The sequence below is a fragment of the Eriocheir sinensis genome, chromosome 44, assembly GCF_024679095.1.
Source record: "Eriocheir sinensis breed Jianghai 21 chromosome 44, ASM2467909v1, whole genome shotgun sequence".
Classification (NCBI taxonomy): Eukaryota; Metazoa; Arthropoda; class Malacostraca; order Decapoda; family Varunidae; genus Eriocheir; species Eriocheir sinensis.
The window spans coordinates 9,615,370-9,636,256 of record NC_066552.1 but is presented as its reverse complement, the minus strand read 5'-3'; the positions used below and the strand labels follow the sequence as shown (position 1 = coordinate 9,636,256).

Below are 20,887 nucleotides of genomic sequence, written 5' to 3'. Positions count from 1 at the left end.
CTGACCATAGAATTCTGAGCTATCATACTAAAAAAGGAGCATTAGAATTTTATACTGAAGTAAATTTAGTTTGAGGTATTTTGATATCTTAATAACTATAAAAGATTAAAAAAGTAAAAATCATGGTTGACTATGTTGCTGCAAATACATACACAATCTTTTTATAATCTTGTTGCTGAAATCTATGGAGAAAAGGATAACTTGAGACTTTTAAAATTATATAAAATAAACATTCTCCAACATTTTATTTTGATGGTCACAATAATTAATTTAAATATACAATATATGACATTCAGACGTGGATGATACAGAAATATATACAGACAGTATTTACATTAAACTTATAACATCTATGGAAGAGAACACTGTGACATGATGGGTAATGAGGAGGGGAGGGCAGGGGAGGGAGAGGAAGGGAAGGGAAATTTGGGAGGAAAGTGAGGCATCGTTCATTACAAGTATCTTCAAACATTCATTATTTCTCATTAATACTATGTAAAGGTGCAGAGGTCCTGGGTTTGGGAAGGAGGCGGGCAGGGAGGGAGAGGCGGTGGGGATGGTGGCGAGGGTAGAGGCTGGGATGGAGGGGGGAGGAAACTGAGGGTTGTACGTCAAAAATATTTAATGGACAAATAAACTTCACTCAAGGCTGGAAATAAAAATACAAAAAACTCTGCATGAATTATTCTCCTGGGCTAAGGTAGTAATTAACTCTTTTCTATACTGGATTTTCTGAGATGAACATTTGCACCAAGAAATTGCAAAATATGAAAACGTGTTCCAGCTTAAGATCTGGCGTTTAAGTGTCCAAGATGATAAGTGGTACACAGCTCTTTCTTTCATAAATATATTCCCATGGATGACATTACAAAGGGAAACGAGGTATGGCCTATACTCCTCTTTGAATCTTTGGGAAGTACAAAAGGGAGGATATAGGAGAGGAGAGGTAATAACAGAAAGGATAGTGCCTGTGAAGCCCCTTTGAAAACCCCGTATGCTCACTGCAGTGCCAGTAATGCCAGTGCAGCTCAAGTGCCTTACGTTCATGAAGCCCAGATTTTAAAAATTTGGGAGTATGTGCTATAGATGCACATGGCTCAACTCCATTCCATGGGCTCTTTGAGTCTGTGGTGGGAAAGAACCCATTAACCTGACACAGGGCCAGTGTAACATCTGGGTTACCACAGTTTACCTTCCCCAGGTTTCCCTAGGTACCCATATACCGACCATCCTGAAAAGAAGGATGAACAGCTGAGTGCGCTGCATGACGACTGCCCAGGCTAGGATTCGAACCCAGCCTGCAGATTCATAGTTAAGGACACTCACCACTGCACTGCGGAGAAGTCTGACCATTGGAGGCCCAGATATTGTTGTACATTAAATATAGCAGAGAATCATATTTAAATTTGTCACTGCCTTGCCTCATGATCTTTGGGAAACTATGTAGTTCCTCTACTGTGGCATCAGTGACATTGTTCTGGCCCAGATGCGACACATCACCACTTAGTGTATACCTTTGTAAAATGAGCCGACGCAAACATCTTCAAGTAGGAACAAAAGGCTCTGAAGGAACTTCCATTTTACTATTAATTCAAATGAGTTTTTTCCATGCAATTCCCACTTCATACTCATCTAAGATATCCCGATATTAAATATAAACGTAACCTTGGGTAGAAGGGGCTAACATTTCAGATATTCAGCGAGTCCTTGGGCATGATAACTCAGTCAAAATAATCAAGATTTCCTTCTGCATATCCCAACATGGACCCTGAACACTGCTTTTCTCGTAGTGTTGTTACCTGATGGAATTCTTTCTTTGTGTATGCTGCTGAGGCCCCTCCCCTCCCCATCTTCAACATAATTGAGAACTAATATTTTCACACATTTTGAGGCGTTTGGTCTAGTTACTAGCTTCTCCTCTCTCGTCCATCTTTGAAACTGATTGGTCATGTATGCAGAATTGTCATGAACCCTGTGGTTGTGTAGCTATCATGCAAATCATGCAGTGCCATATTTAGACCTGGTGCCCCTAAGCTATGGAGAACTTGAGGGCCGATTGTTAAAAAAGCTACACCAAAGGATGCCACAAAGGTGCATACCAAAACAAGGGGGAATATTCACGAATGTGTAGCCTACCAATTTCGAGATGGTGACTGCTTATTTCTGGACAAAATATGATGCTGTTTATCATGGAGATAGTATTTTTCTCCGGGACCCGCCGCCGCCACCGCAAAATAGCTCGCAGAGAGGTTCAACTTGGACACCCGTGGGAAATCGAGGGTTTTGGGTGGGGGAGCATATCTAAACTACTCCAACCGAACTTTACATAACCTCCTAACCAGGGGGGGGGGGGTCTGCGCCCTCCCCTGGCCCCCCCCCTCCCCCATGTATATACGACTTATTTCTGCGAGGAGATATTTCTCGCAACACCGGCTGGACCGCCGCCGCGGCCGCCGCCAGAGGAGGCTACGCTTTCGTGAATATTATCCCAAAACAAGATCTTGCAAGGGTTAAAAAGTCTCCTCAAAAACTGAAAAGATATGGAATAGACAACTGAGAATATTGGGCCCTGGGGAGAGACAAGGGGGCTCTTAGGCACACTCGCGGGCCACCAAAATAGCTTCTCTAGGAGCATATTTCGCACGGCTGGGCAATGATAAAGGGGTAGGTGGGCTCAAATAGAGGGATGTGAAAACTGAAGCTGCTTTTGAAAGGAAGTAGCTGGCTGGGGAAGAGCTGCAGGTGCTCCTGGCCCGGGCCGCCACGCCCCGCCCCTCACTACCTTCACTGGGCCACGGGAAGCGCCTGGCGCCCGGGTGGTTTTCTATAAAGGGGCAGAAGCTACATAAATTATTACCTTTGTGTGCGCGATTCCTCAGCCAGCAACGCTACATCTAGACATAGGAACATAGAACAGACACAGACACTCACTCAGTCCACGTCAGCGCTGCGTGTGCGCGAATGTCTGGAGGACAGCTCGAGCAGTGCCTGGCGAGACACTTCGAACTATTGCTTCGTTTCATTTACCTTTTACTTCATAGTTTTTCAATGATTGTTTCTATAAATTTCTTTCCTAAGTTTACTTTTCTGCACCATGTTGCGGCACCACGTACGTATAAACCAGACCCGTCAGCGGGCAAACCAAAATTAATTTCGTAGCTGCTGGATACAATAATTTCCCTCAACCACTCGATTACTTTCCCAGTGCAAACGACACTCCGACACTTCGTATATTATATATTTACACAGTTTCTTGTTCACCGTAATCACACTAATGTACGAGGGATATAATCCATCCTCTCAAGTGAATGATCGGGACCATTTTTCAACATCCCTTTGATCATGTTTTGTGGCGGCGGTGACAGCCGTGCCAGACAGACTCCACCAGCTCCACGTAGCAACGAATGCTTTATATTTCTCTTTAAAATCTTTCCTTTTTGTCATGGAGGGCGAAGTTTTACCAGAGAGAACATGAGCTGCGCTGGAGGTCCGTTCTGGGATCGACTGTGAGTGTGTGACTCCTCAAAACGCCTTTGGAAGTGCCTGAGGCTGCTAGGGATGCCACAAGCGTTCTCCGGATCTCTGCAGCAGAACACTCAAGCCAAGGTAAAAGAGAGCACGACATGACCTGACCTTGATTTCAGCCACGAACTCTATAATATAGTGACGATTTGGTGCCCCTTGGTGACACTCCCTCCTGGTGGCGACGCGTAAGGTGGTTGGTTACTTTGAACATTTAACCTCCTGGGGCAGGGCAGGGTAGGGAAGCCGGAGTGGTCAGTGTGGGGTGGGTGGCGGGGGCGAGGGCTGAACACCGCGCTGCCCAGGTGGTGGAGGCGGTGGAGGTGGTGGAGGTGTTGGCAGGTAACAGGAGAGCAGTGGAGACATTCCTCTGGCGACGTCGCTGGAGAGCACCTCGAAGGGCCTGGTGCGTCATCAGAGGTCAGCTTCATGTCACCACACCAGACCCTCGTTCACCTGGTGGTCAAAGTTGCCTCCCTGACCTGCAGGTAGGGGCGAGGAGGGAGGAAGGGGAGGAAGACGGGTGAGTCAAAGTGTACGGGGAGTACCAATCAGGCCTGTAATCCTATTTTTTGTACTGATTACGGTGAGCTTATTTGCAGTTCATAGATACTTAAAAACACATTCTACAGGGATTTGCTACCATGATGATGAGTTTGGTGTGAGAAAGATGGATGGATGTGGAATGGAACAGCGAAGCAATGAAACTGAAGCAATATGACAAGGAAAAAGAAACGATAAGAAAATCATAGCTGATGAAACGGAAAAAAAAAAAAATTAGTTGAATTATAAAAAAGATATATTTCAGGCGCTGGTACAGTACGTCCTCTCAAATGTTAGTCTCTGATCTTTAGTTTTGTCTGCCATGTAAAGAGTGGCAGAGAAAATTATAAATACTCAGGGTGACTACTATAAAAAAAACTCACTTATTAAAATTATCTAAAGTATAATTAAATGATGTAACTAAACGAACACAAAGAAACTTCAGTAATAGAGAGGAGGAAGGAGTGTGATAAGAAAAGTGAAACAGAGTAGAAGAATAAGATGATAAACTAAGAGATGAGGAGAAAAAGGAAAGGAACAAAAGTAAATAAATAGAGGGAGAAGAAAAGAAGAAAATGGACGATAAACGATGAACGGATGAATGAAACAAAAAGAGAAATGAATGAATGAAGGAAGGAAGAAATTAGAGAATGAGAGGAAAGGCACAAGGGGCAGGGGAAGAGTATATGGAGTAGGCAGGAGTAGGCAGCAGTAACATAGGCGCCTGAGAGTGAGCTAGGAGGGACGCATGCACGAGTAAGGGACTACCTGGCCCCGGGCTGCCTACTGACCCCCGTGCGCCATGATCATGCCCTCGGGGGATGACCGCTGGGACAGGGAGAGCATGTCGGGGGGCTGCGTCATGAAGTGGCCGCCCTCAGACACCGGCGGCGCCCCCAGTCCACCCAGGCCCGGGAAGTCACTCATGGGGCCCCCAGGAGGTAGCGGCTGCTCCATGGACGGGGGCAGGCCTGGGGGAGGAGGAGGAGGAGGAGGAGGGAGAGAAAAAGGTTAGGTTAGGTTACGGCATATCACTTATTTTTGTATGGTGTATATTTTCTTCTTTACGTGTGTGTGTGTGTGTGTGTGTGTGTGTGTGTGTGTGTGTTTCTCTACTCACCATGCGGGAAACTCATGCCGGGGGGAGGCGGGGGACCCTGGCCAGGGAAGAAGTCGTGGAAGCCCTGGGGACCGTACCCGAAGGCGTCTCCGTAGTAGGGAAAGCCGTCCTCCATGCTAGGCGACATCCTCATCCCGCGCAGCTTCCTTGGGTTGCCGAAGAGGTGCGCGCGCATGCCCATGGACGAGAGCTGCTTCATGCGCCGCTCCTTGCTCCTTTTGTTCTGGAACCACACCTGAGGAAGAGGGAAGAGGCGCCGCTGAATGAAGAGGAAAGAACTGGTGCTGAAGGAGGAGGAAAGAGCTAGTGGTGGAGGAAAAGGAAGAACTGTTGGAGGGAAGAGGAACTAGTGAAGGAGGAGGAAATAGCTGGAGGCGAAGAAAGAGGTAAGAGCTGATGGTGGAGGAATAGGAGCAGCTCGTGGGGGAAAGACGCGCTAGTGAAGAGGGAGAAAAAAGATGGTGATGAATGAGGAATGAGGCAGTAGTTAGTTAGGGAGGAGGGTGTGGACAGGGCTCATTGAGGGAAGGATTGTGATACTGGTGGTGGAGGATAGCGGAAAAGGAAAGGCGGAGAGGTGATGGATGAAGAGGGTGAGAGGGATGAAGGGAAGGATATGATGAAGGGGATAGGATGGGATGAAGGGTAAAGGTATTTGTATTATTTTTTCGTTGTATGACCTTTTTTTTACTCCACAACGACGACATAAGTTCAGTGGTTCATAACGACAGTAACTACTACTACTACTACTACTACTACTATCACAAAAACCATCACTACCACTCAACACATTTTCATCGCTCCTCATCACACGCTTGTTCCCTCCTCCCATACTCTCGACTCGTTCACACCCTTACTTTCTCTCTCCACCTACATAACTTTTATTCTCTCTTCTCTCCCATCCTCTCCTTGCACTGTTCCTTCTTTTCCTCTCACTTAACCTGCAATACTATCTCTATATATCCCATCCTCTCTATGCAACGCTACCCTCTCCCCAGCCTCTCTCTCTCTCTCTCTCTCTCTCTCTCTCTCTCTCTCGCCGTCCCTAACCTCTGCAACCTCCCTCGACTTCACCTAACACAAGCACTTCACTTATTCTCTCTCTATCTACACACTGTTCCTCATCTCTGTCTCTTTCTCCGGGCCCAACCACTGCACCGTAACCTCTAAGCCTCGAACACTCCAGGCTACAAGACACAGCCAGCCTCCCCGTGCCCTCGTGCCCCCCGGAGAGTCACTGTGATGCTGTAATGATAAAATGAATATGATTACGTCGTTTGCAGGGCGTCATCCATCACGCCCACCCAGCCATCTTGGTGACGGCGAGCGACGACCTAATCACAGGTAAACGGTGTGAATCTCATTAGCATAATAATTAAGGCGGTAATTTGTGTGTCAATACTGCTGGGAGTCACGCCAAGGCTAGAGGAGAGGGAAGAAGAAGGGAAGGAGAAAGAGGAGGCGAGGAGGAGGAGGTGAAGGAAAAAGTAGTAGTAAGAGTAGAAAAAGTAGTTCCGTTAGTCTTTACTCTTTTCGACTTTGGCCATTTGAATGTGTGAAAAATCTACTACTACTACTACTACTACTACTACTACTACTACTACTACTACTACGAAACGACGAGATCATACAATACAACGCAAACTATCGCAATCTGTTTCGTTCTTTTACCAATAAGTTGTTTCGTTTTGTCCCAAGCATATAAATATGAACTTAACACAAGACTTTTTTTTTACTTCATTTATTTTTTCACAGTGATAGTTCTCTCTCTTTCCTGACCTTCTTTTCCTGTCGTCTTCCACCACCTCCCCTTCACCCACCCCTCTTCTTCCTCCTCCTCCTCCTCCTCCACTTCCCTCCTCCTCTCCCTCCTCGGCCTCCTCTGACCCCGGTAACTTGACCCTCACTGCTCCTGTTTCGTTGACCAAAATATTCGTGGTTGACCAAGATCTCCGCTCCTCCCGCCCCGCCTCCCATACCCCTATTTATTCTTTTTTCTCATTTCTCCTTTTTCCATCCCTCTAGGAGTCTAGAGTGTTGGATTCCCTTTCGGTGTGGCGGAGGGCGGGGAGCAGTTGTCACGTGAAGGAGGAGGCGGGGGAGGAGGTGTGGTGGTGAAGTGAGGTTGAGCGTGTGTGATGGAGGGAGGGATTTTGTGGTGACAAGGGGAAGATGATGATGATGATGATGATCTTCAATCTGCGTTCTAATTTTTCCCATTCATCCTATTTTCTTCCTTACTACTGCTCTTATTTTTCTTCCATCAGTCTTCCCACTCTCCTTCCTTCTCATCGTCACGTATTCAGACATTGTTATCAAACTTTTAACGAGGAGGGGATCGAATCTCTTATCCCAGGTTGACTTATGATGTTTATATATATTTCATTATGGACGGTTTTAATGCCTTATTTATGTAAGCCTTTCGCGGTGAAATGTAATAATTTTATGCTCTTCATATATATATATATATATATATATATTTTTTTTTTTGCTAATGCAGTGCGTTTTCTTTGTATTGATACTATAGACACGTACGGGTTTAGTATTTCCTTAAATAAATCCAGAAAAGGCGAAACAACATAGTTTCCGTTTTTTAAATATATTATTTCTCATCATTTTCTTTCCTTTATCGACCTCTCCTTCCTCCTCATCAAATTGCGATCACGCCTCCACGGGTTGTTTTGAAAATTTAAACGAGTAAAGAATTGAATTTCTTCTCCCACATAAAATTATGATGTTCACTATTGTTATTATAGACGATATTTATATAAACTTATTTAAGCGTTATTCATATAAACTATTCGTTCTGAAACACATGGATCTTGTTCTCTTTGAAATGCATATACCTTGTTCTGTTTATGCTTATATTTTAGTATAGATCATATCATGCGTTATTTACATGAACTATTCGTGATGAAGTGCAAAGATCTTGTTTTCTTTATGTGCAATTATATTTTAGCTTAGGAGTGGTGTGGGCATCGCCTCCTTATATTAGTAAGTCAGCGCTGAAATGTAAAGATCTTGTTCCCTTTATGTTTAACTATATATTTCAGCTTAAGAGTGTGAACTTAGCACTTAGGGCCGCTTTCAGAGTTACTTTGTTTGTTTTGATCGTTACCAATGGCGGCGATCGCGCTATAGTATTTCCACGTAAAACTGACCGATGGGGTAGTGGCGGCTGCAGAGGAGGCGAGAGGTGTTGAGAGTGTGTGGCAAGGTGCGGGGCTTGGCTAACCCCGCAGCCGCCACTACCCCATCGGCCAGTTTTACGTGGAAATACTATAGCGGCGATAACAGCCGTTGGTGACGATTAAAACAAACAAAACGACTGTGAAAGTGGCCCCTAGTCCAGAAATAATAATATAAAGCTCTTGTTTTCTTTATGATTCACCATACTTTGAGCTTGTGCGGATACTAAGTGGCTTTTGCACGACTCGGTAATATAAGTATGAACACTTTTAATATTCTCCCTCTCACGTAAGTCCACCTCACGCCCAAAAAACGAAAAGGTGTAATGCGTTCACGTCCGCCGCTGTTTTCCTTGTATTAGCTGTATAAATATGTATAAAAATTCATCTCGTAAGTTTTCTGCGAGGATCATAATTAAATCAGGCGGGGCGTGTTGTAATATATTAAAACTAATGACCCTCATCAACCTTCAAACACACGTATTAACTTTACCTTCTTTTTTTTTTCGTTCTTACTTCATAACCACCATGACGCGACGATACACAACCCGTATGTACGCAGCCTCGCCAGAACCCCGTCCATCACGCTGCCCTGTGTAAATTTTTCACCATAACCCAACCCTGATGTAAGACCCTCCTCCTCGCCCTCCTCCTCGTTCTTCCCCTTCCCTTCCCCCATGATGTAAGACCCCCCTCCTCCTCCTCCTCCTCGTTCTTCCCCTTCCCTTCCCTCCTGATATAAGACACTCCTCCTCCTCCTCCTCCTCCTCCTCATTCTTCTCCTTCCCTTCCCCCCCTAATGTAAGACCCTCCTCCTCCTCCTCCTCCTCCTCGTTCTTCCCCTTTCCTTCCCCCCCTAATGTAAGACCCTCCTCCTCCTCCTCCTCCTCCTCCTCGTCCTTCCCCTTCCCTTCCCCCCCTGATATAAGACCCTCCTCCTCCTCCTCGCGTGGATAAGAGATTGGCTCACCGACAGAAAACAACGAGTACTACTCAACGGACAGCCTTCCGATTGGCTACCAGTCACTAGTGGAGTGCCTCAAGGGTCAGTGCTGGGACCCATCCTCTTTATCATATATATCAATGACCTAGAATCAGGACTGAAATCCACAATATCGAAATTTGCAGATGACACCAAGGTGGGTGGAGATGCCCTCACAAAGACCGACTGCGAAATCATTCAGAAAGACCTCAATCACATTATCGAATGGTCGGAAAAATGGCAAATGTCTTTTAATGTTGACAAATGCAAAGTCATGCACATTGGGTCCCAAAATAGTAACCACACATACATCATGAATGGGAGACCTCTGCAAGCGATGCAGGAGGAAAAGGATCTTGGAGTCACTATCAGCAGTGACCTGAAACACGCGAATCACTGTAAAAAAGCATACAACAAGGCCAACAGTATGCTCGGGTTCATAGCGAGGAACTTCGTGTAAAACACCAGACGTGATGCTATCCTTGTATAATTCCATGGTAAGACCGCACCTCGAGTATGCAGTGCAGTTCTGGTCTCCCAATTACAGAAAGGACATTGCTTTACTGGAAAGGATTCAACGACGCGCCACAAAGATGATTCCAACCTAACGAGGAACGACTCAAGCGACTCAATTTCTTTACATTGGAGAAAAGATGCCTACGAGGGGATATGATTCAAGTCTTCAAGTATCTAAAAAAGTTCAATAACGTCGATTACTCCAAATTCTTTGAACTGCAAACCAACTCAAGAACTAGAAATAACGGTTTACCCATTCAGTCGAGTCGATGTAACACAGACATTGGAAGGAGTTTCTTTTCAAACCGAGTCATCCGCCACTGGAACAATCTTCCCTCAGAAGTAGTAAATGCGAATACCATCAACTCCTTCAAATATAGAATCGACCGTCATTTCGCTGCGTCAGGAGTAAACTGAATAACGAGGGGCTTCCATCTGCTCCTCAATATCGAGGTGCTTTCATCTGCTCACCAAGCCCCAAGTGGCGGTCGAGCAGATTAAATCACCCAAGCGGGCGACCTCGTAATGAGCCAATAGGCTTTCTGTTGCCTGCATTTCCATGTTTCCATGTTTCCATGTTTCCTCCTCCACAACAACTCATTTCCGATGCTCAGCACGGTTTCAGGAATAAGCGCTCATGCTTAACCAATTTACTGGACTTCTTCCAAGGTATCTATGAAAACTGGGATAATCATATCCCCAGTGATGTTATTATATCTAGACTTTCAAAAAGCCTTTGACAAAGTGCCACACGAAAGACTCCTCAAGAAACTCAAGTCGGCGGGATTAGGCGACAATCTGACAGCGTGGATCAAAGATTGGTTCACTGGAAGAAAACAACGAGTTGTACTCAACGGACAGGCCTCCGAATCGCTCCCAGTCACAAGTGAAGTGCCACAGGGGTCAGTGCTGGGACCCACATTCTTCATCATATATATCAACGACCTAGAACTAAGATTAAAATCCAATCTTTCAAAATTTGCCGACGACACAAAGGTGGGTGGGAAGGCCCTCACAATGGCAGACTGCGAAATTATCCAGAGAGACCTGGACCAGATCACTCGATGGTCAGAAAAATGGAAGATGTCCTTCAACACTACCAAATGTAAAGTAACGCATATTGGATCCAGAAACAGCAATGACACATACCACATGGGTGGCGAACCACTACATGTAGTGCAAGAGGAAAGATACCTCGGGGTCACCATCAGCAGTGACTTGAAACAAACAAAACACTGCAAGTCCGCCTGTAAGAAAGCCAATACAATGCTTGGGTTCATAGCGAGGAACTTCGAATACAAGACACCGGGAGTTATGTTATCCTTGTACAATTCGCTGGTAAGGCCCCACCTGGAATACAACGTTCAATTCTGGTCTCCAAATTACAGGAAAGACGTTGAATTACTTGAGAGAGTACAGCGTCGCGCCACGAAGATGATACCATCACTGAGGACGAAGCCCTATGAAGAGCGACTCGAGCGACTCAACCTCTTCACGTTGGAAAAGAGACGACTGCGGGGAGACATGATACAAGTTTTTAAGTACCGGAACAAGCTCAGCAACGTTGATCACTCCAAACTCTTCACGCTACAAACCAACCTGAGAACAAGAAACAACGGAAAAACAATTCAAGCAAAGCGATGCAATACCGACATCGGCAGGCGTTATTTCTCGAATAGAGTTGTTCGCCACTGGAACAGCCTTCCTGCAGAAGTGGTTAGCGCAGAGACCATCAACTCCTTCAAGAAACGCATTGATCGCCACTTTGCTGCACCGGGAGTGAACTGAACGTATCCAAGAGTAGGTGCACAAGTGCTTTAATCCTTCCCTGCATGCCACTCCTATGGCAAACGGATTGATTAAATCACTGAAAGCAGGCAGCCAAGTAATGAGCCAATGGGCTTTCTGCTGCCTGCTAGTTCATGCTTCCATGTTTCTTCGTCCTTCCCCTTCACTTCCCTCCTGATGTAAGACCCTTCTCCTCCTCCTCCTCCTCCTCCTCCTCCTCCTCCTCCTCCTCCTCCTCCTCCTTTCCTTACCCTTCCCCCTTAATGTAAGACCCTTCTCCTCTTCCTCCTCCATCCCCTTCCCTTCCCCTCGCAAAAGAGAGAGAAAAAAGGTAAATAAATACATACACAAAAAAAGATAAATTACTCACCTATGGATGATAAATTTTGACAAGTGCATTCTTTTCCCTTCATGACTTTTTTTTTATCTGTTTCTGTCTCGGGTGAGCATAAATTTCGAGTCTCATATTTCAGTCTGGAGATGATGATGATGATGTTCTTATGTTCATAATTCATACGCTAAAGAAAAAAAAGTTTATGCGGAAGGAGCGGAAAAAGTGAAAAAAAAAGATGAGAGAGAGAGAGAGAGAGAGAGAGAGAGAGAGAGAGAGAGAGAGAGAGAGAGAGAGAGAGAGAGAGTCCTACCGATTTCTGTTTTTGTTGTCATTGAATTAATTTAAGTTTGTGGTAATCTTGATGATGATAATAATTAATGATGGGACTGACGAGGAGGAGGAGGAGGAGGAGGAGGAAGTGGCGGTGGAGGAGGAAAAGAAGTAGGAGGAAGAGAAAACGAAATAATTGAACAAATCTTACGAAAAGAACAACATAAGTGAAAGAAGGAAAATTATGAAGGACACACACACACACACACACACACACACACACACACACACACACACACACACACACACACACACACACACACACACACACGGAAACAAATATGAATAAGAAACGTAATAAGAGAAAAAAAATCGTAAACGGGAAGAGGAGAGCAGAGAAGAGAGAGAGAGAGAGAGAGAGAGAGAAAGAGAGAAGAAAGAAAGAAGAAAGAATAACTAAACAAATAGAACGTAGCCAGAAGAGAATAGAGAAGAAGCAAGCGAACCCTTCCCATCATCACCACCTCCATCACCATCATCGTCATCATCATCAGGAGGCTGTGATGAGGTGGGAGGAGGGGGTGCCCAGCGTCATCACACAGGCGTCATTATCCCTCCCTCCTTGTCCTCTTTCATTATAGCGTCTGTCCCGAGCTGCTGATCTTCTTTTTTTTGTATAATGAAGAAAAATTATACGTGTGCACAGGGTAAATGAGAGAGAGAGAGAGAGAGAGAGAGAGAGAGAGAGAGAGAGAGAGAGAGAGAGAGAGAGAGAGAGAGAGAGAGAGAGAGAGAGAGAGAGAGAGAGAGAGAGATTATATAGACCACAGAAAAAAAGCATCAATGAAAGAATGAATGAAGGAACAACGCAAGAAAGAGAGGGGGAAGAGAGGAATGAAGGAGGGAAGAAAGAATGAAAAGAATAATGGATGAATGAAAGAAAACACAAGCAACGAAAAAAGCAAACAGAAAATAAAAAAAAGCGAATAAAAAAGTCTCTCTCTCTCTCTCTCTCTCTCTCTCTCTCTCTCTCTCTCTCTCTCTCTCTCTCTCTCTCTCTCTCCGGGAAACTTATGAGACCTAATGAGGTGCCATTAACTCCTGGATAATGAGGGAAGAGAGAGGACACGGGCGGGCCGCAGCCGAGATTGATCTACCAAAATAAGCATGTTTACCTACCTCTCAATTACCTTCCATTAAACCCACCTGCTTAACATAATTCGGTCCACGTACATGACTGATATGCATTCTGTGGCCTTCTCTTACCTCCTCATCCTCGTCCTGCCCCTCCTCTTCTTCCCTGTACTCCTCCCTCCTTATCATCTCTCTCCAAAACTGTTTTTCCACATGTTTCTTGTCAGTTTTTGTTTGCCGTGTCTCTCTCTCTCTCTCTCTTCTGTATATATAAAACTTTTGGTGTGGACGAAAGAAAATGGAGTCTGTGCTTATATGACCAGGTATGGCAAATCAGGTATGCCGATTCAATTAAATCAATTAAGTCAACCAAATTTTGTATCCTGCCTTCTTACCTACCTGGACGATCGTGAGCTTGCATCCAGATAGCAAAAAAAGGCGAGACTTATAGAAATTGGGTATGCAGAATCGTATCTTTATGTGGTTTTACAGACTTGGGTGAATTCCATAAGCTTTGAGAATTGGGTCGTATGCTTGAAGGCCTTTGTTCATTAGAGCTTCTGCAGGTTATGGGGTACAAAGACTGGTAGCCGTCCGTTTTACCTATTTATGCCTGGCGGAGTGGCTGAAATATTCGCAGCACGCATACGCACACTTGTTTCTGATTTAACTTGACGCATGAAGGAGAGCAACGAGAGAGCTTCCTTGCATCTGATTTTACCTGACTAGTAGCAGTCCTTTTTTCCTACTTATGACCGTTGGGTGGCTGATATACTCGCAGCACGCATACATACACTTGTTTCTGCTTTACTGAAGGAGAGAAACAAGAGAGCTACCTTGAATTTGATCGCACCTGACTAGTATCCGTCCGTTTTATCTATTTATGCCTGTCGAAGTGGCTGAAATACACGCAGCACGCATCAATACACTGGTTTCCAATTTATCTTGACACCTGAAATCGAGTAAGGAGAGAGCTACCTTGCATCTGATTGTACCTGTAATCTGTAAGTGAAGTGAAGCTACCCTCGCATCCCTGTACTGTCCATTAAATTAACTTTTGTAGATGAGAAAAAAAAAGAGCTAGAACTACATTAAAAGGGTATGACATTAATGAGGAGAAATGAGTCTTCCCTATGTGACTTGTTACGCCGAATACGAACTTAAAACACTATTAAGAAAAAGGTTAAAATTCCAAGGGTGTTCTAAGACAAGCGATGCAGTGCTGAGGCAAACTGACGCAACACAAACAAAAAATAAATCAACAGCCAGTGACATTCCTTCTGAAATCGTGTACTTGGGTTGCAATGGGAGTATTCCAAAACAAAAGAAGAACAGTAAGCGTTTTGGCTGACACCCGGATGCATGACGCGTGTTTGTGTGTGTGCGTGTGTGTGTGTGTGTGTGTGTGTGTGTAAGGTGGGGGTGGGGGGGTATGTGTGTGGGTTGATATATTGTGTATGATTTATGAAAGAGGAAGAGATAAGATACGTACAAGGTGAATAAGGGATACATGAGCTATGTAGGTGTGTGTGTATGTGTGTGCGCGCGCGCGCGTGTGTGTGTGTGTGTGTGTGTGTGTGTGTGTGTGTGTGTATATGGGAAATCACGTACTGCCTATGTGTGCAAGACTTGGAAGACACAACACCATACCCGAGTCCCCGGCAGTTCATTATCTTTACGTTCCCTCGGATACACCCACTTTGAGACGAACGGAAACGGAAACCACGCCGCGCAGGTAACCCCAACACACCTGAAAGCCCCTGATTAACGCCTCGCACGCACGGGTGTCCTAAAAATATCAACGCCTACATGATCGACTGAAACGAAGGTGAGAGTAAAATTAAAAGAACGGGCACTGCTGATTTTGATGGCGTATACTTGAAACATTTTTTTGTTAATCGGCATCAACCTCTCATTTCTGTATTTGCTTGTAGCGGCTTATTTGTATTTGCTTTTATATGAGCAGTGCTGAGGAGGATTTATTTTTGTTTCCTTTTCGTTTTTGCCCTTGAGCGGTTTCTTCGACATTAAATAAAAAAATAAAAAAACTCATGATCCGTCTTCAGGTCTCTCCCGTCCTCTGGTGTTTCGTTATCTACTTATAAGGAAACGACAACCTAATGAATGACTTAACTCTTTTTTGCGAATATGTTTTAAACCGCTTACATTGTACTCATTCTATTGACTGTACTGCCCGCTATCTTTCATCTCTTCCAGTTCTTGCTCCTTTTTCTTTCTTTTCACCCCTCTCTCTTAGTTAGTTATAGGCTGTATCTTTCCTACCTTTAACTTCCACCCCACACAGGTAACACCAACACCTTTCACTTACCTGTATGACCCGCATGGGGAGGCCCGTCTCCTTGGCCAGCTGCTCCCGGATGTGTCTCGTGGGCTTGGGCGTGGAGGCGAAGGCAGTCTTGAGGATTTCCAGCTGCTTCGCCTTGATAGTGGTCCTGGGTCCCCGCCGTTTGTTCCCACCCTGGAGGAAGGAGCCCCAAAAGTTGTGTAATGCAAGGGTCAGGGCGGAGGGTCAAGTCTTTCTATTCGTTTCTATCGCGTTTTGATCCCCTGTGTTCGATTAGTGAAGGTGTGAAGGTTATGTTGTCTTTTTCTCGTCCAATAGTTTGTTTCGGAGGGATTCAACTCTTTCATTTACATTCTGAAACTATTTGCTAATTTTCAAAGCCTCCGCAACCCTCAAATTTGTTCCTGAAGTCTAAAGTCGTCTCTGTCTTTTGCATCAATTCCTCTGGTCTTAACTCGCCTCCCTATCCTTTAAATTGATTTCTTTGTCACCGAAACTTTCCAAGCACCTTAAAACTTATCCCTAAGCCTCAAACTCGTCTCCTCACTCTCCGAACTCTTCCTCCCGCCAGCCTCGCAGCGCCCCTCTCACCTTCTCGTCGTCCGCCAGCTTGGCCTCCGCGCTGCTGCCCTGCTCCTTCGCCTCGCTGCTGCCCTCCGCGTCAGACACGTCAGAGTCGTGGAAGTTGCCGCCGTCCTTGTCCGTTGGCGGCGTGTCGCGGGAAATACTCACCTGCAGAGGAGGCGTGGACTTATTAGCACACACACACACACACACACACATACACACATACACACACAACGCTTTTTCTTCTCACAAGGTTTTATGCACACATACATATGCACACACGCATACGCGCACACACCTCCCACTCATCTTAGGTTAAGAATGCGTCACTCGTGCGTGCAGGAGAGAGGAGTCCTGTGTGAGTCTGTGCGTCCGGCGGCTTACGTCCCCTCCCCCTACATCTCCCCTTCCCCTCCCTTCCCCCTGGCGGCGGGCGGCCGATCATCCGGGAAATGAATGCAGCACCTCCGCGTCGCCCGGCCAGGCCACTCCGAAAAAAGTTGTCCTCACCGGCCCCCCAAGTGCCCCCCTCTGTCTCTGTCTCTCTCTCTCTCTCTCTCTCTCTCTCTCTCTCTCTCTCTCTCTCTCTCTCTCTCTCTCTCTCTTCACAGTTTTTACTTTCCCGCGAGTGGATCCACGTCCCCCCCCGCCCCCCGCCGCCTCGCCCCCCCGCACGGTTCCTCCGGCATCCTTACCAGGGCCAGAACCGGCCAGGGCCAGGCCCGGCCAGGCCCGGGCTATGCCAGGACAGGGCAGGCCGGGCCGGGGCCACACTCACCCCGCACATACTCACGTTGAAGCCCGCGAAGGAGTGTTGACCTTGGACTCTGCCCACACTCATGGACTCGAGCAGCGGCGTGGTGCTGGTGGGCACGACCCCGAGGGGCCTTGTGGGCGTGCCGGGCCGCCTGCTGCTCATCATGGCCACTGGGAGCCCTGCTCCCCTGTGGGCGTGTTGGGGCCTGAGGGCGAGGACACCAGGGCGCTGGGGTTGGCTGTGAGGGCGGGCGTGGGATGGGCCCCTGGGTGCCCACCGGGGCGTGCTGGTGTTGTTGTTGGTCTCCACGGGCGGCTTGACGTCCATGGACCTCCTCCTCGTCGTCAGACCCGCCGGGAAGGAGTCTGTGGGGAGGGCGGTGAGGCGGGCAGCAGGGCTCCGGCGGCGGCTGTGTGCACTGCTGCTGGCGGGCACACACACACACACACACACACACACACACACACACACACATAGGCTACACACACACACACACACACACACACACACACACACACACACACATATAGGCTACACACACACACACACACACACACACATACACACACACACACACACACACACACACACACACATCACCCCCCAACAGTGTATCCCCAGCACAGTATAGTCCCCCTTCAAGGCCGCCCCTGGGAAGCACAAGGCAAAGGCAGCAGCACGCGGCGCCCCGTCCCCGGGCCTCCCCAGGCGCCGCGGGGCTTTACGAGGCGTCGGAGGACAGGCGGACGAGCAATTAACACATTCAGGTAGACAGAAACGGCGATGCATATTTAGTCTTTGGGGCGAAAAAACAGATTTCTTGACACGAGTTTGACGTGACGTAAACATGAACGATGATCTGCGTCGGTACGTGTTTTGCCCGAAAGGAGCTAGGAGGAGGAGGAGGAGGAGGAGGAGGAGGAGGAAGGGAGGAGGAGATAACCTACGAGACAGCCGGCGGGACGGTCAGACAGGGAGGGAAGGAGGGAGTGAAAGCAACGAGGAAGAAACTGAGGAGGAAAAGAAGAATGAAGAAAAGGGAGAAGTGGAAAAAAAGGCCATCAACAATAGATAAATGTGCAAACCTTAATATATATACACTTCTTAAGTAAATGGCGCCGACAGATGTGGTTAATCTAATTCAGAGAGGATGTGTTTAGGTTTGTGGGTGTGTGGGTGTGTTTGGGAGGTAGGGGAGAGGAGGGTGGAAGGAGGGAGTAAGTGGGCGCGGGGGTGACTTGTTAAAGGTTCAAATTAAGTGTATTTTTCTCGGCTCCAACGCAGTCTCCCTCTCTTTATAACTTCTGTAGACCGGCTGTTGTTTCGTGTTCTCTCTCCCCTTCGCTTTCCATTCTCTTCCCCTCCCTTCCCTTCTTCTCCCATTCTCTTCCCATCCCCCCTCTCCTCCCATTCTCTTCCCCTCCTTTCCCTTCTTCTCCCATTCTCTTCCCATCCCTCCTCTCCTCCCATTCTCTTCCCCTCCTTTCCCCTCTTCCCCCCTCGCCTTCCATTCTCTTCCCCTCCTTTCCCCTCTTCCCCCCTCGCCTTCCATTCTCTTCCCCTCCCTTCCCCTCTTCTCCCCTTCGCCTCCCATTCTCTTCCCCTCCTTTCCCCTCTTCCCCCCTCGCCTCCCATTCTCTTCCCCTCCCTTCCTCTCTTCTCCCCCCGCCTCCCATTCTCTTCCCCTCCCTTCCCCTCTTCCCCCCTCGCCTTCCATTCTCCTCCCCTCCCTTCCCCTCTTCTCCCCTTCGCCTCCCATTCTCTTCCCCTCCCTTTCCCTCCTCTCCCATTCTCTTCCCTCCTTTGTTTCTACCACTCACCAAGCAGCCTTTCACTATCTTTACCAGCCTTCTCTTACCCCATCTTCTTCTACCAATATCATTTCACTCTGCTTTCGTTACCAGCCATGCTCCAAACTTTACACTTACCGTCGTCAACCAGAACTAAAAACTACGTAACGGACAGGAAAAAGTGGATATAGGAATGGATACTAATAAGATGAACAAGGAAAATGAATGGGGAGATGAAGGAGAGGATGCGTAAGAGTATGATGAAGAGGAAGGAGAAGAGTAGGAGGGTGAGAAGAAAAATAAGGAGGGTGAGAAAGAGGTGGAAAATGAAGAAGACGACGATGAATATGAAGAAGAGGAGGAGGGAGAGGACAAAGAAAACGAATAGGAAGAGGAAGATGAAGAGGAAGAGGAGAGAAAGAAAATAAGGGGGTGAGAAAGATGAATGTGAAAAAGGAGGAGGAAGAGGAGGAGAAGGTAAAGGAGAATAATGAAAAGGAAGAAGATGAATATGAAGAAAAGGAGGAGGTAGAAAATAACGAAAACGAAGAGGAGGAGAAAGAGGAAGAAGAGGAGAAGGAGCATCTTTCCCTTAGTACTAATAGCTACCAGGTAATTTCAAGAGCTCAGGTATCTCAAGGTGAGCGTCGGGGATTAACAGGAGTCTTTACGTCTTCAGAGTCTCAGCAGGTGAAAGGCAACGGGCAGGTGTAAGCAGATGTAAACAGGTGTAAGTAGGTGTGAACAGGTGTAAAACAGGTGAAAAGAAGTGTGAACAGGTGTAAAACAGGTGTATAGAAGGTGTAAACAGGTGTAAACAGGTGTAAAATAGGTCTGAACGGGTGAAAGCCAGGTGTAATTAGGTGTAAGCAGGTGTTGAAAAGTATAAAAAGGTTTGTTAAGGTAAACTGAGTGAAAATCCTGCCACCAAGTAGAGCCAAGGCCTTCCAAAAGTGAGACGGCCATGGCATAACAGTAATAAGTCCTCGAAAAGTGAGATAGATAAAGAAAGGTAAAGTTAAGTAGAATCGTAAAGTGCCCGTCTCAAAATCGGATACCTAACGGATTAAATGAAGTAAAAATGAAGTGAAAGCGTGTGTGTTAAATGTGAAATAAAGGGTAATAAAGCTAATGGATGGAAGGTAAGTGTAGGTTTGGATCTGGTGATATTAAAATGCGATAGGTAATTATTTTGGGAAGGTATTTGAGATGTGATAATTAAAAGCGTAAATATGAAAAAAAAATAAGGTGGCTAATATTTCACGAACATAAGTTATAAATGATCAGTGAGGAAAAAGGAGAATGAATAAATTATACAAGAAAACTAAATTACTAAGAAAAATATTGAAGGGAAGAAAATAACAGACCAAAATAAGTAGAATAAGACGTTAAATAAATAAGAATAATGATGACGAAGAAGAAGAAAGAAAGAAAGAAAGAAAGAAAGAAAGAAAGAGAGATAGGGGAATGAAAACCACGAGAAAATCAGAAATAAAGAAGAGAAAGAAAGAAAGAAAGAAGAAAAAGATGAAAGAAAACGCGAAAGAAAGAAAAAAAGAAAGAAAGAAGAGATAGGGGAATGAAAACCACGAGAAAATCAGAAATAAAGAAGAGAAAGAAAGAAAGAAAGAAGAAAATGATGAAAGAAAACGAGAAAGAAAGAAAAAAAGAAAGAAAGAAGAGATAGGGGAATGAAAACCACGAGAAAATCAGAAATAAAGAAGAGAAAGAAAGAAAGAAAGAAGAGAAAGGTGAAAGAAAACCACAAGAAAGTAAAAAATAACGAAGAAAGAGAAAAGAAGAAAGAAATATAAAGACAAATAAGAGTCAAGAAAATGTAAGACGTATTGGCAATAACTCATTAATAATAATAATAATAATAATAATAATAATAATAATAATAATAATAATAATAATAATAATAATAATAATAATAATAATAATAATAATAATAATAATAATAATAATAATAATAATAATAATAATAATAAAATAATCATAATAATAAATCCTTTTCGCTCTATTCTAATCTTCTTCCCTTCACACTCTTTATCACTACTGCTTCATTTCC

At 45.6% G+C, this 20,887-nt stretch overlaps 1 protein-coding gene across 1 annotated transcript in view; it reads right to left on the bottom strand.

Moving 5' to 3' along the window:
* Positions 1–228: 228 nt before the first annotated feature.
* The window catches only part of LOC126980631 (LIM/homeobox protein Lhx1-like), a 143,159-nt gene continuing 122,500 nt past the window's right edge, over positions 229–20,887 (bottom strand). The window contains exons 4-9 of the mRNA XM_050830734.1: positions 17,059–17,391; positions 16,294–16,511; positions 15,727–15,876; positions 5,186–5,420; positions 4,857–5,036; positions 229–4,004 (exon numbers count right to left, since the gene is read on the bottom strand). Coding sequence (XP_050686691.1) covers positions 3,955–4,004; positions 4,857–5,036; positions 5,186–5,420; positions 15,727–15,876; positions 16,294–16,511; positions 17,059–17,391 — 1,166 coding nt within the window. The 3' untranslated portion in view covers positions 229–3,954. The remainder of the gene's footprint in view (positions 4,005–4,856; positions 5,037–5,185; positions 5,421–15,726; positions 15,877–16,293; positions 16,512–17,058; positions 17,392–20,887) is intronic.